General features: G+C 49.0%; 2 protein-coding genes across 3 annotated transcripts in view; one reads left to right on the top strand and one right to left on the bottom strand.

Moving 5' to 3' along the window:
- Positions 1-4623, top strand: part of LOXL2 (lysyl oxidase like 2) — a 64581-nt gene extending 59958 nt beyond the window's left edge. The window contains exon 14 of the mRNA XM_053966552.1: positions 1406-4623. Within this exon, the coding sequence (XP_053822527.1) occupies positions 1406-1485 (80 nt within the window). The 3' untranslated portion in view covers positions 1486-4623. The remainder of the gene's footprint in view (positions 1-1405) is intronic.
- Positions 3140-13027, bottom strand: R3HCC1 (R3H domain and coiled-coil containing 1). 2 transcript variants are annotated; one of them, XM_053966549.1, is made up of 8 exons: positions 12960-13027; positions 12361-12479; positions 11218-11355; positions 9343-10618; positions 8991-9163; positions 7303-7373; positions 4955-5050; positions 3140-3364 (listed from the first exon to the last, which is right to left on the bottom strand). In XM_053966549.1, exons 2-8 carry the CDS (start codon positions 12453-12455, stop codon positions 3216-3218), a joined length of 1998 nt encoding a protein of 665 aa, XP_053822524.1. In that variant the 5' UTR covers positions 12456-12479; positions 12960-13027; the 3' UTR covers positions 3140-3215. The 2 variants fall into 2 exon arrangements, with proteins under 2 accessions (XP_053822524.1, XP_053822525.1); XM_053966550.1 differs by lacking the exon at positions 3140-3364 and adding an exon at positions 4148-4493.
- Between the last annotated feature and the right edge of the window lie 3300 nt (positions 13028-16327).

Raw genomic sequence — 16327 nt, 5'->3', positions numbered from 1 at the left:
GAAAATTTCCTTCTTCAAGGAATGTTTTTCCTGGAAAAAAAAAATCCATGTAACCACTATTTTTTCTCATTATTTTGCTGGGATTTTAGCAGAAAACTCTCATCTTGTGTGCCACATTTCAGACTGTGACCTAGTTCAGGAAGGTGAAGCCCATTCCAGCTGTGACACGGGCTCTGCAGCTGAGCTGGGAGATTTTCTGGTTAAAAACAAAAGTTTTGGTTTTCACTTTGTCCCAATTAGAGAGAAATTAGGGTTTGGTTGTGGTTCAGAGCAGAGCCCTCACACCCTCACAGGCCTTGTTGGGCCTCACTTTATTTTTTAAGCACCAAACCAGTGAAATTTGGGTAATTCAGTCTTGCAAATCCACATCCAGCCCTCCTGGCTGTGCTGTTAGGGCAAGATTTAATTAAAACTTCATGTAATTAACCCCAAACCTTTAAGCCCTTCATTTCCAGGGCGCTGGTTCCACCCAATCCATTTTCCCAAGTGCTTTTCCCTCTCCCAGTGTTCCCAAGGCTTTTTCCCTCTCCTGGTGATCCCAAGGGTTTTCCCTGTGCTCTCCCCCTGTTCCCAAATGTTTTCCCCATGCTCACCCTGTGTTCCCAAGCATTTTTTTCCATGCTCTCCCAGTGATCCCAAGGGTTTTCCCCTCTCCCAGTGTTCTGAAGAGTTTTTCCCTTTCCCAATGTTCCCAAGTGCTTTTCCTGTGCTCTCCCCATATTCCCAAGGGTTTTTTTCCCTCTCCTGGTGTTCCCAAGTGTTTTTCCCTGCTCCTACTCACCCCCTGCTCTCACTGTGGTCCCAAGGGTTTTCCCCATGTTCCCAAGGGTTTTTCCCATGCTGTCCCTGTGTTCCCAAGGGGTTTTCCCTCTCCTGGTGTTCCTAAGCATTTTTTCCATGCTCTCCCTGTGTTCCCAAGGCTTTTCCCCGTGCTCTCCCTGTGTTCCCAAGGGTTTTTCCCTCTCCTGGTGTTCCTGAGTGTTTTTTCCTGCTCCTGCTCACCCCCTGCTCTCCCTGTGTTCCCAAGGCTTTTCCCCATGTTCCCAAGGCTTTTCCCCATGCTCTCCCTGTGTTCCCAAGGCTTTTCCCCATGTTCCCAAGTGTTTTCCCCCTGCTCTCCCTGTGTTCCCAAGGCTTTTCCCCATGCTCTCCCTGTGTTCCCAAGGCTTTTCCCCATGTTCCCAAGTGTTTTCCCCCTGCTCTCCCTGTGTTCCCAAGGCTTTTCCCCATGCTCTCCCTGTGTTCCCAAGGCTTTTCCCCATGCTCTCCCTGTGTTCCCAAGGCTTTTCCCCATGTTCCCAAGGCTTTTCCCCATGTTCCCGAGGCTTTTCCCCCTGCTCTCCCTGTGTTCCCAAGGGTTTTTCCCTCTCCTGCTCACCCCCTGCTCTCCCTGTGGCCTCTCCAGGCGGTTCCTTCAGCGAGGAGACGGAGCAGAAGTTCGACCACTTCAGGGGACTCACAAATAACAACGTGTCCGCCCGGTAGAATTCCCACTAATTTAAGGCAGCCAGGACTCCTGCTCCGGCCCTTCCCGAACCACTGCACCCCAGGAAATGGAGCCTCCACCAAACTCTGAATTTCAGGTGAATCATTCCTGAAGAAGCCTCTCCCTCCCCACTTTAGGTGCTCAGGCCACCCCTCGGTGCCTCCTGCAATTCCAGCCCTGCTCCTGGCGGGAGCTTCCAGCTCTCCTCAGCTCCAGCTCTTCACCATTCCAAAGATTTCTCCCACATTTTGCAGCACTCCTCGCCTCAGGTTGGGTGCCAGCCACCCAAAAGTGCCTTCATCCTTCATTTCCAAGGCATTATTTGGGAATTCTCAGCTCTTTTCCACTCCCGATGCCTGTTTGTGCTGCTGCTTCCTGCACTCCTCCTCAGCACTGACTCAGTTTAGCAAGGAAATAGAAGGAAAATTAAAAAAAAAAAATGGAAAAAAGGAGCAGCTTTTTGTGAGCAGAACAATGTAAAGCTGAATTTAATACTGCAGTGAAACGCTTGGATCCAATGCTCCGGAGGGGAGCAAACGCAGAACGTGGAATTTCACAGGGAATTTCACCTGGAATTTCACAGGGAATCTCACATGGAATTTCACAGGGAATCAAAGCTCCCTGAAGCAACCCCTCAGCACCCAGAACTCTGCAGATTCCTAGGGATGAGGCCTCTGGGCTGGGAATTCCCATCCCACAGGAATCCTGGTGCTGTGCCCATCCAAGGATCACCTCCTGACTGGATATTCCATCTTTTTTTTTTTCAAGGATGAATGATCCTTGTGCACCTTGCAGAGGGAATTTCTGCCTCTCATCCCCAGGGATCTGCTCCTGTGGGAATTCCCAGTGCTCCTCTGTTTGTTTGAGGACACACTTTGCTACAGAGCTCCAATAAAAACCTTTTCCCTGGAAAAAGAAAAATCACTTTAGAAGGCCTTGGTGTATTTCTCCTCACAATTCCTGGAAGTTTGGGGGTTTTCCCCCTCTTCTACAATCAAAGTTACCTGGAATTCCAGCTGATTCCACAGGGAATTCCAACTGCCACCTCACAGGGATGTTGTGAGGCTTAAAAATGCAGAAATATTTTGGGTATTTGTCATTTCTCCAGCTGGCAAAGGGTTTTAACCTCCTGGCAATTGGAAAATTCCAGTTTTTCCTCAGAATTCCAGACTGGAGCATGAGCAGAGCCTGGAATGAGGGCGAAAGCTCATTTTAAACCCAGCTCTGGGCACATCAGCACAGGCAAATTCTGGAGTCTTTGATCTCAACTTTCCTCACCATCAGGGAAGTTCAGGCTCTTGAAACTCTGCAAATAAGGGAAGAATTCCCTAAAATTTGAATTCACTGCCTGCCAGTTTTCTGGGATATCTGAACAGCAACATGACAACAAATGTGGAACAGATTTTTGAACTCCTGCCCTTGTTTAGAGTTGAATTTTGGCCCAAAAAATTCCAATTTTCTTCCTCTTAATGCCTACTTTTTGTTGGAAAGCAGAGCAGGAAGAAGGAATAAAGAAACCACCTCATTCCTGCAGGTGCCCCAGATGCTTTAAAACACCCAACAAAGAATTCCAGCAACTTCCCAGGGCTCCAAAAAAAACCCGAACAAGAAATTCCCAACTTTCCCAAGCTGATCCATAAAGGAACACCCCCGTGGCACTGCCTGCTCTGCATGCATTTAATAGCACAGCCATGCTCATCTTTACAGCCTTTTGGGTTTTTTTTTTGGATTATTCCTCCTGATCCAAGGATTCTGGCTGGAAAACTTCAGTCCCTGTGGCCTCCTGCTGCCTGTGCCTCCAGCCCAGGGCGTGGGACACGAGTCTCCTGGCCACTGCCGTGTCCGTCTGCGGCCTCTCCTTTCCCAGCTGAAGCAGCTCTAGGGAAAAATGGGAAAAAATTTACCCAGCTGGGGCTTGGTCAGGGAGAAATTCCTGGTTAAATCCCCAAAATCAGCTTTTTTTTTTATCCTGCTGTTTTATTGGTTTATCGACAGCAAATCTTTTCTGTCGCGGTGAATAAATTGGGGTTTTTTTTTTCAGGATGGTGGAATTCCACGGTTTCCAGTGGGATTGTTTGGTCACCATAAAGGTTCAGGGCTCTTCTGCTGTGTGGAAAATTGTTCCCCGTCCTCTTCCAGGAATTATTCCTGGCCAAATTCCCAACATCCCATCCCTGTGAACTGGCAAAATTCCCAACGTCCCATCCCTTTCCATGCCTGGAAAAACCCCCAGGCAATTTATCCATTTACCCAACTGAAACTCCTCAAAACCAGCTGCCAAAATCCTTGGAAAACAGCAAGGAAAACAAAATTTTTAAAAAATCTGCATTTTAAATTATATCTAAATATTTCAGATTTTTTGGGAAGCCCCTTGGTCAGTGGCCTCCATTTTTTTTTGGATTGCTGCAATTCCATCTGCAAGGAAATCCACCAAAATTTCACCAAGTCCACAATAATTTGGATTTGGGGATTAACTCATCCATCCTTTATCAATTTGAAGTTGTTATCTACACAGCAAGGGGGGGCTTTGTTTGTTTTTCCACACGTTTCATTCATTACAGAAAAAAAAAAAATCATTAAAAAAAATTTTAAAAAGAGACACTGTCAGCAAATTCAAAACCAAATTTGTGTTTGGAAAATAATCAATTGAAACTGGATACCGATGGAATTTGTGTTTAATTGTTCTATTTAATTATTAATTAATTAAATAATTAATAATAAATTAAAAATAATTCTATTTTCATTTAACCTGATTTAGAAGAGTAAATAAATGAAAAAACAGATGAAGGGGAGATGCAAATAAAGCAAATTTTTGGATGTTTCCTTTAAATCCAGCAGTGCTGAAACTCAGGAATTTGTCACTGTGACAGTGTCCCTTTAGAGCATTAAAATTGGAATTTATTCTGACTGCAGTGAGCTGGAAAATCCCAGGAATTGTTGGTTCAGAGTCTCTGCTGCTGCTGAGGTTCATGGCTTTGCTTTCCTGTGGCAACTGGACCTGATCAATCTGATTGAAAGGCAATGAAATCAATCAATCAATCAATCAATCAATAATCAATCAATGGTAATCAATCAACTGATGTTCATGGCTCAGCTTCACCATTTCTCCTTCCTGAATAAAATTATGCCAACCACAAGATTGGGTTTGTCTCCTTTGGATTGCCAGGGGGAGAGGGAAGAGAAAATTCCTGGGGAATTTGATGGCTTTGCCTTCCAAAAAATCCCAATTCCAGCACAACCCTTCCCTTCCAACTGCTCGAAAGAGCAGCAAATTACACCAAAAAAAAATTAAAAAAAAAAAATTAAACCTGAATTCCAGCAAAATTCCACACCGCAGCTCAGTGCCAAGAAACCCATTAAAAACCCAGTCAGAAAAAATAATTGGTCCTGAATAGGAATTTGTCATCTGGACCAGTCAGGAGCAGGAGACCCGAGGAAAGAGGGTGGATTTAGGAAATCTTGTCTTACTTGGTCTCTGGAGCGCCCTGAGCTTGGACTGGCAGCTTGCGTGGATCAGGGGCCGCAGCTTCAGGCAGGGATAGCGGCGGCCCAGGGCTTGGGAGGCTGCAAGGACACAAAGGGCTGGAGTGAACCCCAAAAATCAGATTATACACTGGGCACAGGGCATGTTCTCCTGCCTGTCCCATTGATGAATGAACCCCAAAAATCAGATTAGACATGGTGCACAGGGAATGTTCTCCTGCCTGTCCCATTGATGAATGAACCCCAAAAATCAGATTATACATGGTGCACAGGGAATGTTCTCCTGCCTGTCCCATTGATGAATGAACCCCAAAAATCAGATTATACATGGTGCAAAGGGAATGTTCTCCTGCCTGTCCCATTCACCCTGCTGGGGATGGATGAACCCCAAAAATCAGATTATACACTGGGCACAGGGCATGTTCTCCTGCCTGTCCCACTGATGAATGAACCCCAAAAAATCAGATTATACATGGTGCAAAGGGAATGTTCCCCTGCCTGTCCCATTCATCCTGCTTAGGAGGCTGCAAGGACACAAAGGGCTGGAATGAACCCCAAAAATCAGATTATTAGGTTATAATCAGATTATTACCAGATAATAATATATTTAGATAAATATATAATCACCTATAATTTAAACATATAATAATATATAACATGTAATAATATATAATATATAATAATATAGAAATACTATATAAATTATTATATGTAATATATATTTCACATAAATATATAATAATATGTAAATAATATGTTTATATAAATATATAATAATATTTTTGTCAGATAATAATATATAAATATGTAATAATATAGAATATAATATTAAAATATATGGATATTAAAATATATGGATAATATATATTATTATGCATGTTATGTATTCTATATTGTATATATATTATATATAATATTATATATTATAGTTTATATATATTAATATATATAATATATATTATATATTATAATATATAGTATATATAGTATATATACTATATAGTATATATAGTATATATACTATATATACTATAATATATACTATAATATACTTTATATTATATTATATTATATTATATTATATTATATTATATTATATTATATTATATTACATTATGTTATATTATATTATATTAATTATATTATATTAATTATAATATTATAATAATAGATATGTAATATATAAATATATATATAAATATAAATACAACTATAAATATATATATACATGACCCTAAATATAAATGTAAATGTAAATATAAATATAAATATAAATATAGATATAAATATAAATATAAAATAACTATAACTACAGCTATAAATATAAATATAAACACAATTATAAACATAGATTCTAGATATGAATATACACTATGAATATAGATTAAATATCAATTTAAATTAAATATAAATACAAATAAATGCATTTCTATAGAAAATTAATTAGTTATGAGCAGAAAGGCAGAAATAAAATACATTCCAAGGGACAAACCAGCTTTAAAAACCCCTTGAACCTGTGTGACTTTGGTGCCTTGTCTTTGCACACTGAGCTGGGCAGCGTGCTGAGATTTTAACAAGAGAAAAATGAACAGCAACCTGAAGACTGAAAAAGCAAAAATCCCACCCACCTCTCCTTCCTGACACAGAACTTTTTAAAGATCTCCCCATTAAAAAAAAAAAAATTAAAAAATAAAACAAAACAAAAAAAAAGTTTTCACGATGTTTCCACAAAAACACTCAAAGGTCTCAGCATTTGCTCAAGGCTTGGACTAAACCAGCCGAAGTCATAGTGGGAACCTCAGGAAGAATCCCAAAAAATAGGAAAAAAAATTGGTTTTTCAAAGAATCTTGGCACTTTTAGGGGAAATCCCAAATAAAAGAGCAGAAGCTGTTGGGATACAGGAGGATGGAAACCCCTCCAGGGCTGGCTCTGAGCTGAACTTGGGGTGTTTGTCCTGCCCAAAAAAATGAGTTTATCCGGATTTTTGGTGTCATCCCCCTCCCAGTATCCCTGGGAGGTGACTGGATGTTTGTAGGAATTTTTTTCCAGTTATAAAAGACTAAAAAAATGGGAAAAAAAAAAGTGAAAAACCACTTTATTACCATTATTATTATTATTATTTGTAATTTCTGAGAGTGCACACAGCTGCATCCAAGGCAATTAAAAACCAATTTCCACATCCCATCCCAGAAATTCCCAAAACCCTTCCAGGATGGAAAAGAACAGGAAAAAAAAAATTTAAAAAAAAAAAAATTAAACCCCACTGCAAACCAGTTCAGGGCACTGGGAAGGGACTGGGGAGCTCTGGGTGCCTCAATCCCACCCCAAATACCTGTGGAGAGGCTGGAGAAAATTCCCAGGGCATGGGTATCATCCACCCACTGGATTTTGAAGCCGCTCTCGCTGCCAAAAAAAGAGAATAATTTGAATTCATGTCAAGAAAAACGAAGCCCCAATAAAACCCAGCAGCCCCAGGAGGGAATTTCAGTGTTTTGTGGTGTTTCCCAAAGCATTATTCCCATTTTAAATGGGGGGAAAGGGCAGGAAAAGAAGGAAAAAGGACATTAAATGTGAAATTATCCCAAAATTCTCTTTTGCTTCCCAAAGCCAACCTCAGTTTCAGGGATTGGCTTTCAGCACTGAAATATTGACATTTTTGAAGTGCTTCCCAAACACAAAAATAAAAAAAACAAGGGATTTATGAAGTGATTTTGGGGTGAAATCTCATAAAGAGTCAGTGGAAAAAGGGAATTTGTCAGGAGGAATTTTTAAAAATTCCTCTCCACTGCTCCATTGGATCCATCCTTTTCCAGTTCTGCTTCACCCTCAGAAAGTGGAAAAAGAAATTTCAGGAAGCACACACATAATGCAGGAAGAATTATTTAAATATTATTAAAACAGAAATCTAAATAGTTAAATAAGAATTGTTCTTTCCATTTTAAATAATAATTTAAATATCATTTTTAAATGCAATTTATTTGGTTTAATTGAAGGGATCTGTAGAGGGAATTTTCCCATCTAATCCAGGAATTATCTGGGTGCCAGAGCTGTGGAGTAAAGCTGGGCTTTAAACCAGGACTAAAGTGCAGGAAAAGCTCCTTTCAGGCACACAGAGAGGGGAAGGTGAAATTAAAATCAGAATTTGGGTGCCAGAGCCTTGGGGTAAAGCTGGGCTTTAAACCAGGACTAAACTGCAGACACACAAAGAGGGGAGGTGAAACTAAAATCCAGAATTTGGGTGCCAGAGCCCTGGGGTAAAGCTGGGCTTTAAACCAGGACTAAAGTGCAGACACACAAAGAGGGGAAGGTGAAATTAAAATCAGAATTTGGGTGCCAGGACCCTGGGGTAAAGCTGGACTTTAAACTAACATTAAACTGCAGGAAAAGCCCCTTTGAGGCACACAGAGAGGGGAAGGTGAAACTAAAATCAGAATTTGGGTGCCAGAGCCTTGGGGTAAAGCTGGGCTTTAAACCAGGACTAAAGTGCAGACACACAAAGAGGGGAAGGTGAAACTAAAATCAGAATTTGGGTGCCAGAGCCCTGGGGTAAAGCTGGGCTTTAAACCAGGACTAAATGCAGGAAAAGCTCCTTTGAGGCACACAGAGAGGGGAAGGTGAAACTAAAGGTGAAACTAAAATCCAGGACTTGGGTGCCAGAGCCCTGGGGTAAAGCTGGGCTTTAAACCAGGACTAAACTGCAGACACACAAAGAAGGGAAGGTGAAATTAAAATCCAGAATTTGGGTGCCAGAGCCCTGGGGTAAAGCTGGGCTTTAAACCAGGACTAAACTGGAGGAAAAGCCCCTTTGAGGCACACGGAGAGGGGAAGGTGAAACTAAAATCCAGGATTTGGGTGCCAGGGTCCTGGGGTAAAGCTGGGCTTTAAACCAGGACTAAAGTGCAGGAAAAGCTCCTTTCAGGCACACAGAGAGGGGAAGGTGAAACTAAAATCCAGGATTTTGTTGCCCATCCCAGGCTGACTGCCCTCCCTGCCGTGCTCAGGCTCCCAGGGGTTACTCACTGGAAATCTGAGAATATTTCCATCAGATCCTCGGTTTTCAGGGATGAGGGGAAGTCGTAGATCTCGGTGACGTGGCCCAAGTCCCCCTCGCTGACCTGGGCCTCTCCGTAGCTGGAATAATCCACGCTGATCCTCTCGACGCTGATGTCCTTCACTGTCAAATTCCCAACGATCTGGCAAGATCCAAACCAAGGATTAAAAAATAAAACCATGAGCCAGGCTCGAGTTTCATCCCCTCAGAGGCCAATCCCCACCTCAGCCACTCCAATCCCCGCTGCACCACCCAGGACATGGAATCTCCTCCCAGGGAGCGATTCCTTCCCCTCTTCCCCCAAATTTTCCCTCAAATCACCTCAGCCAGGAGCTCTGCTGTGCAGTCGTCCTCGAGGCCGCTCTGCCTTGTCCCCCCTCTGTCCCCTGCAGCCAAATCCAGGCCCCTCCACAGCGCCTCGGCCACATCCGAGCGTTCCTTGTCCTCCTCTTCCTCCCCGGGCACCTTCCTGCCACGGATCCGCCCCGGAGCGCCGGGATCTCCACCACGGAGCAGCTCAGGAGCAGCCAGAGCCTCACCCGGCCCTTCCAGAACCTTCTGGAGGGGTTTCTGCTCCACCTGGCCAGCGCTGGGGCTCTCCTGCTCACCGAGATCACCCCGGCTTCCCTCGGCATTCCTGGAACCCTGCTCTCCAGGGGGGGATTGGGTCCTGCTGCTCTCCAGGCTCTGCGTTTCCAGCAGTGGGGACTCTGCCACGGCTGGGGCTGGCACAGCTGGGGGTGGCACAGCTGGGGCTGGCACGGGCAGGGCTGGCACGGGCAGGGCTGGCACAGCTGGGGCTGGCACGGGCAGGGCTGGCACAGCTGGGGCTGGCACAGCTGGGGCTGGCACAGCTGGATCTCTCATGGTCAGGTCTGTCACAGCTGGGTCTCTCATGGTCAGGTCTATCACGGCCGTGTCTGTCCTGCTGCCACCGTGGTTTTCCAAAGGGATGAAGCTTTTCCCACACTCCGACCCTCCGGAATCCCGGCTGGATTGCTTCTCCTCCTGCAGCTGGCCTTGGAATTCGCTGCCTTCTGGAATGGCGGTGCTGGCGTGGCTTGACTCTTGCTCTCCTGCTTGGGGTGGGTGTTTGCTGCGTGCAGAATGGGAACAGTCTTTATCCCAGCTTCCCTGCTCACAGGAATCGTTGCTATTCCCTAAGGATGGCACCTTCTCATCACACAGAGGATGCTCAGCGCTGCCTTTTCCTGGGACATCCTCAGGCTCCTGCTGCTCCCCAGGGCTGTCTCCACCCTTGCCCAGCTCCCGCTGGGTGTCCCGGATGGAATTTCTGGGGCAGTTTTCACCTCCTGGCACCGCATCCCCGTCGGGCTCCGTCCCGGGGCTCTCCCGCTCCCTCCAATTTGCCTTTTTCCGGATCCCTTTGGGCACGTACAGGGCTTTGTCTGGCTTCTTCCTGGGCGGCCTGGTGATCCTGCCCGAGCCCACGGAGGCGCAGGAATTGTCCCCGTGGGTGTCCCCGGGGTGGCGCAGCCGGGCCCCCCGGCCCCCCCGGCCCCAGGGCTGCGCTGGGCGCTGCGACCGAGGCGGGTTGGTCCCGGGTTTTTGGTCGCTCGAGGTCTCGTTGGGAAGCCTGGGAAGGAGGGGATGGTGAGAGGGGAGCCCAGGGATGTGGGGTTTGCCAGAGGAAAAGGAGGAGAAGCATCAAATTCCCAAAGGGAAAATCCCGCTGCTCCTTAGGGTCTGGGAGGTGCCATTGGTAATGGAGACCTTAAATGAGACACGGTGACTTTGTGCCTGATCCAAGGGAGGGAGCCCCTCTGGAGCCAGGCTGAGAGAGCTGGGAATGCTCCAGGGGCTCCAGAGAGACCTCAGGGCCTCTTCCAGAGCCTGAAGGGGCTCCAGGAGAGCTGGAGAGGGACTGGGAACAAGGCAGGGAGTGACAGGACACAGGGAATGGCTTCCCACTGCCAGAGGGAGGGACGAATGGGATATTGGGAAGGAATTCCTGCCTGGAAGGGCAGTGAGGGGCTGGGATAGAATTCCCAGAGGAGATCTGGCTGCCCTTGGATCCGTGGAGGTGTCCAAGGCCAGCTTGGAGCAGCCTGGGACAGCGGGAGGTGTCCCCAGAAGGTGACAAAGGGTGGCACTGGGATGAGTTTGGGGTCCCTTCCAAACCATTCCAGGATTCCGTGATCGTTGCCAGCCCCGACCCGACGGAGCACAGCTCACCTGACAGCCGAGTGACAAATGACCGTCCTCCTCCTCCAGCCCTCTCCCACCGAGAAGCTGCTCAGCAATTCCATGTTTTCCACAGTCCGGTGGATCAGGTACCTGAGGCGGCTGGACAGGGGTGGGAACAGGAGCACCCTGAAAGGAGAGAGGGCTCAGGGCACCAGAAACGTGCAGGAAGGGATGGGAATGCTGGAAAAATTTAACAACCTCGTCCCCCAGTCATTCCCAGCATGGGATTTAAATCAGAAAAAAGCCAAGCAGGACTTGATGATATTGAAGAGCACAAATGCCTTCCCAGATTTGCAGCCAGCCACATTTTACACATAAAATGGAGTGTGGGGAGGATGGGAATGCCTGACCCCAAGGCCTTGGCCTGAACTCTCATTCCTGCTGTATCCATATGGGAAAGGCTGGGAAGTGCCAGCAGAAAGCTGCTACTGATCCCCTCCCTGCCAGGCTGAGTGGAATTTCATTTCTCTCTTAACAATATCTATCTTATTCTGTAACATTTCTAACTCAGTATTTATCTCAAAATGTATACACAAATATATACTATATAAACCTTCTATCAAACTTTAAATTTTCTCTACAAATCCATTTCCCACATGAAACCAAGAATAAACCAAGAATGGATAAATAAACTCCACGTTCAATGTCACTGCTGTCACACGGTTTGTCCCCGAGTGTTTGACAACGGCACAGGGAATTTCTTTGCCAAGCATTTTATTAAAAAAAAAAAAAAAAAGCACTGAAACAAATATTTAAGGTCATGACAAGCTGGCAGGAAGCTCAGCTCAGCATTGCCACCCCTGCTCCTGTCCAGCACCCTGGGATTGGCCACCTCAAGGGCTCCAGAGGTCACCGGATTGGGAACAGATCCAGGTGAACCCGGGACCAGCAGTGGCCACCAATGGCCACAAACCCCTGCCTGAAGGCGTGGCCAGGGGAGGGGATCCCACACCGATCCCAGCACGTGGATCTCCACATCCAGACCCCAAATGCTGCTGCTTTCACCCCAGAAAAACGATGCAAGCCAGGAGCCCGAAGTCCCCACGTGTCCCCGCTGCTCCCATCGCCCGGGGGCTGCCCGGGCAGCGCGGAGGGTCAGCCCCGGTCACCCTGCCCGGGCCGGGCACCCACCGGTGGTGCTGCCCCTGCACCATGAAGTGCTCCAGCTCCTCCGCGATCCTGCCCACGAACTCATCCTCGCTGGGCGACAGGAAAACGCCATCCATGGAGCGCAGCGCCAGGGCGGCGGCCTGCCGAGGGACAGGGGCACACGTGGAGGGAGGGACGGCCGCAAACCCCCGCCCATGGGTGCCCAGCATCCCCTACAAATCCCACCCGCCCCTCTGCTGGCTCCGTCTGCACCCCGTTATCCCCCTGCCCTGGCCATCCCAAAATCCCCCTACCCTGGATATCCCAAAATCCCCCGCCCAGGGCATCCCAAAATCCCCCCGCTCTGGGCATCCCCAGCACCTCTGCATTCCGTTATCCCCCTTTCCAGGACACCCCCAGCCCCCTATCCCGCTCTCTGCCCTCCTTCTCCCAGCGCACCCCCAGCGCCACGTGCTGCCTCCTGTCCCCATCATCATCATCATCATCATCACCACCCCAACCGCCGAACCCCCCATCGCCCCCATCCCCGCACCCCCGACCCACCGCGCCCCCCGGCCCCGCACCCCCGGTGTCCCCCCCAGGCTCCGGCCGTCCCGTCCGGGGTCCCCCCGCGTCCTCACCGCCAGGCCCGGCCGAGCAGCGGATACCGGTGCGGCGCCTGCGCCCGGTGCCGGCTCCTCCTGCTCGATCCCGGCTCCTCCCGCTTGATCCCGGCTCCGCCCGCCCGGTGCCGGCTCCTCCTGCTCGATCCCGGCTCCTCCCGCTTGATCCCGGCTCCGCCCGCCCGGTGCCGGCTCCTCCTGCTCGATCCCGGCTCCGCCCGCCCGGCCCCGGCTCCTCCCGGCTCCTCCCGCTCTGTCCTGGATCGTCCCGCCCCGTCCCAGCTCCTCCCGACTGATCGCAGCTTTTCCCGTCCCGGCTCGTCCCGCTCGGTCTGGGCTCCTCTCGGCCTGTCCTGGCTCTTCTCCCTCATCCCAGTTCTGTCCCTCTCCATCCCAGTTCTGTCCCTCTCCATCCCAGTTCCGTCCCTCTCCATCCCAATTCCGTCCCTCTCCATCCCAGTTCCGTCCCTCTCCATCCCGGTTCTTCCTCCCCGTCCTGGCTCCCTCCCGGCCATCCCCACGCTGGTGCCAGCAGAGCTCCTGGCTCTGCTCTCCCCAAACCCTCCCGGGCTGGGCTCATCCCCCTTCCCTCTGCCCCCGTTCAGCTCCGAGCGCTCCGGAATCGCCGCTGACACTGGGGCAGCCGGGGCTGATTTCAGCCTGCCCGGAGCTGCTTTCCCGGGACACCGTCCCGGCCTTTCCGTGATGGGAGGAGCAGGTTTCCAGTCTGGAAGCAAAAAGTCAGGCAAGACTTCAACCCCCAGCAGCCACATCCCGTTATCCTCCCCTGTGCTCGTTTCCCCCTTTCTCTGTTAAATCCATTCTTCCTAAAATTCCTGATTTTTTTTCTTGCTGCTGAAAAATCCCTTTAAGGTCAGCAGTCATTCTCTGTCCCAGGCTGTCTCCCTGCAATTCCAGCTGGGAAAGCAGCACAATTCCACATCACCTGCACAGGGTTAATTCCCACACGCTCCCTGCCTGCCCCAGCCTAGCTCATTAAAATCATGGAATGGTTTGGATTAGGAGGAACCTCCAATTTGTCTCCTCTATCTGCTGACTTCCACGTGGATTTGATACTTTTCTTCCTTTCCCTCTTTTGCAAATATCATTTTTCTCAAGCCCCTCTGCTCCTCACCCAGAAAACCCAGAACCTGTCCCCAGGTCACCCACGGCACATCCAGAGCTCCAGAAGTGACCTGGATTTTTTGGGAGGATTACAGAGCAGGGTCAGGCACAAATCCTGCCCCAATTCCTGCTCTGGGATCAGCCCCAGACTGGAATAATTTCACTCACCTGAGTGTGGAATTTGGGATGGGAGAAGGGAAAAGAGGAGGAGGAGAAGGAGGAAGATGCTTCGTGGTGGGATTACAGAGGAAGCCTGTGCAGGAAGAAAGGGAAGAAGGAGCCACATTCTGCAGCCAGGTAAACAAGGGGGGTCTGTGCCAAAAGCAGCCCCAGTCACACCAGTTTGGAGCTGTTCCCGTTGCCCAGTCTGCCCACAGGAATGTCTGTAACACACTGGGATTTCTTCCAGAGCCTGGCAGGTTTGGGGTTGGCTCTGTCACCACCTGGTCCCTTCTGCTGCCAGGCCCTGGGCGCTGGGTCAGAGCTGCTGCAGGACAATGCAGCGCTAATTAAACACATTCATTTAATTAAATAATTAAACACAGGTAATAATAGGACACAAAAAAGGGTCACTTCACCCTCTTTGTTGTCTTTCCTTTGCAGGTTCACCCTGTTCATCACAGACACACCGAGCTGGCTGTTTTTCCCTTTACCAACCATCCTGGATTAAGCCCCAGAATTTTGCCACAAGTATCAAGAAACTCTTCCAAAACGGTTTTGGGAAAAGCTGGGCGCTCCCATTCCCTCCTGCTGCCAAGCTGGGAGTTCCAAGCACCACACAACACCTTGAATTATGAATATTAATTATTATGATTAATTAGTTATGAACTTTACAGCAGCGTTCAGATTAACTCCGTCATTTGAGAGGCTCCAGATGATTGCTCCCATCCCAGACCAACAATTCCTTCTCTAAATTAGGCTGAAAAACGCCGAGATTGTTTAGGATTGACCCAAAATCCTCCTGGCTGTCCCACAGGGAGATGTCGTGGATGCTGTGGAATCCTGTCAGTGCTTCCCCAGAAAAATCCCGGGAGGGCTCTGCTCCCCTCCCACGTTTATCCTGCTCTAACTGGGCTCTGTTTCATTACTAGCGGTGCTCTGTAATTAGCACTGGGCTCTGTAATTAGCACTGGCTGATTTCTCCCTTTGCTTGCCGGGGAGGGGGAGCTGAGGATGTCTGTGATTCACGGGGATGAGCCGGGTTTAATCAGGCAGGGATCAAAACTCCCTCCCAAAGTCACCGTCAGGGCTGGGATGGAGCCCGGGAGCTGTTCCTGACCCCTGTGATGAGACAGAAACTTCCAGAGGTTGATTGGGGAGCCAGGAGAGCTCCTGAAGAGCCTTTGTTACTGAAATGAGGCAGCTCCGGAGAAGGATCCCTAATGAAATGGAGGAGGAAGGGAATTAGAGGGAGAATAAAGCAAAAAGGGATGGAACAGCCTCGGAGCAGGAGGATCTGAGGGCTGGAAGGTGCAGTGGAGGAGCAGAAACCAGGACAGTGCTGAGGATTTTCTCCTGCTCCCTCCGGGGGGCTCAGACACCTTCATTCCCAAAGGCTCCAAACATCCAGGGGCTCAACCACGGCTTTGATCCTGCCAGGACCCCTCAGCTGGGCAATCCCAGCTCCTGCCCCAGGGCCAGAGTGGAATTTTAGCCACCAAATCCTTCCTGCAGCAGCTCCAGACACGGAGCTGCTCCCAAACCCTGGCTCCAGGGAAGGTGGCCAGACCTGCAGGACGAGTTCCTGAGGGCAGGGACAGCCAGAGGTGAGCCCAGGGGAGTTATCCTGGGAAATCCATGGAATTTCTGAGTGCAGGGACAACCAGAGGTGAGCCCAGGGGAGTTATCCCGGGAATTCCATGGAATTCCTGAGGGCAGGGACAGCCAGAGGTGAGCCCAGGGGAGTTATCCCGGGAAATCCATGGAATTCCTGAGGGCAGGGACAGCCAGAGGTGAGCCCAGGGGAGTTATCCCGGGAAATCCATGGAATTCCTGAGGGCAGGGACAGCCAGAGGTGAGCCCAGGGGAGTTATCCCGGGAAATCCATCGCCTCCTTCCCACATAATCCACTGGTTTTCCATGGCTGGAGGTGCCACACAGCCCAGCACGGCCCCACCGAGCTCCAGCCAGGATTGCCAGCAGCAGTTGCAACCACAGAGCAGCTGGATTTGGCCAGTGCCCATCCAGCAGCCCTGGGCCAGTGACCAGCTGGATTTGGCCAGTGCCCATCCAGCAGCCCTGGGCCAGTGACCAGCTGGATT

Source organism: Vidua chalybeata, chromosome 28, assembly GCF_026979565.1.
Source record: "Vidua chalybeata isolate OUT-0048 chromosome 28, bVidCha1 merged haplotype, whole genome shotgun sequence".
NCBI lineage: Eukaryota > Metazoa > Chordata > Aves > Passeriformes > Viduidae > Vidua > Vidua chalybeata.
The sequence above is the reverse complement of the archived record's forward strand: the minus strand, read 5'-3'. Positions and strand labels throughout refer to the sequence as shown.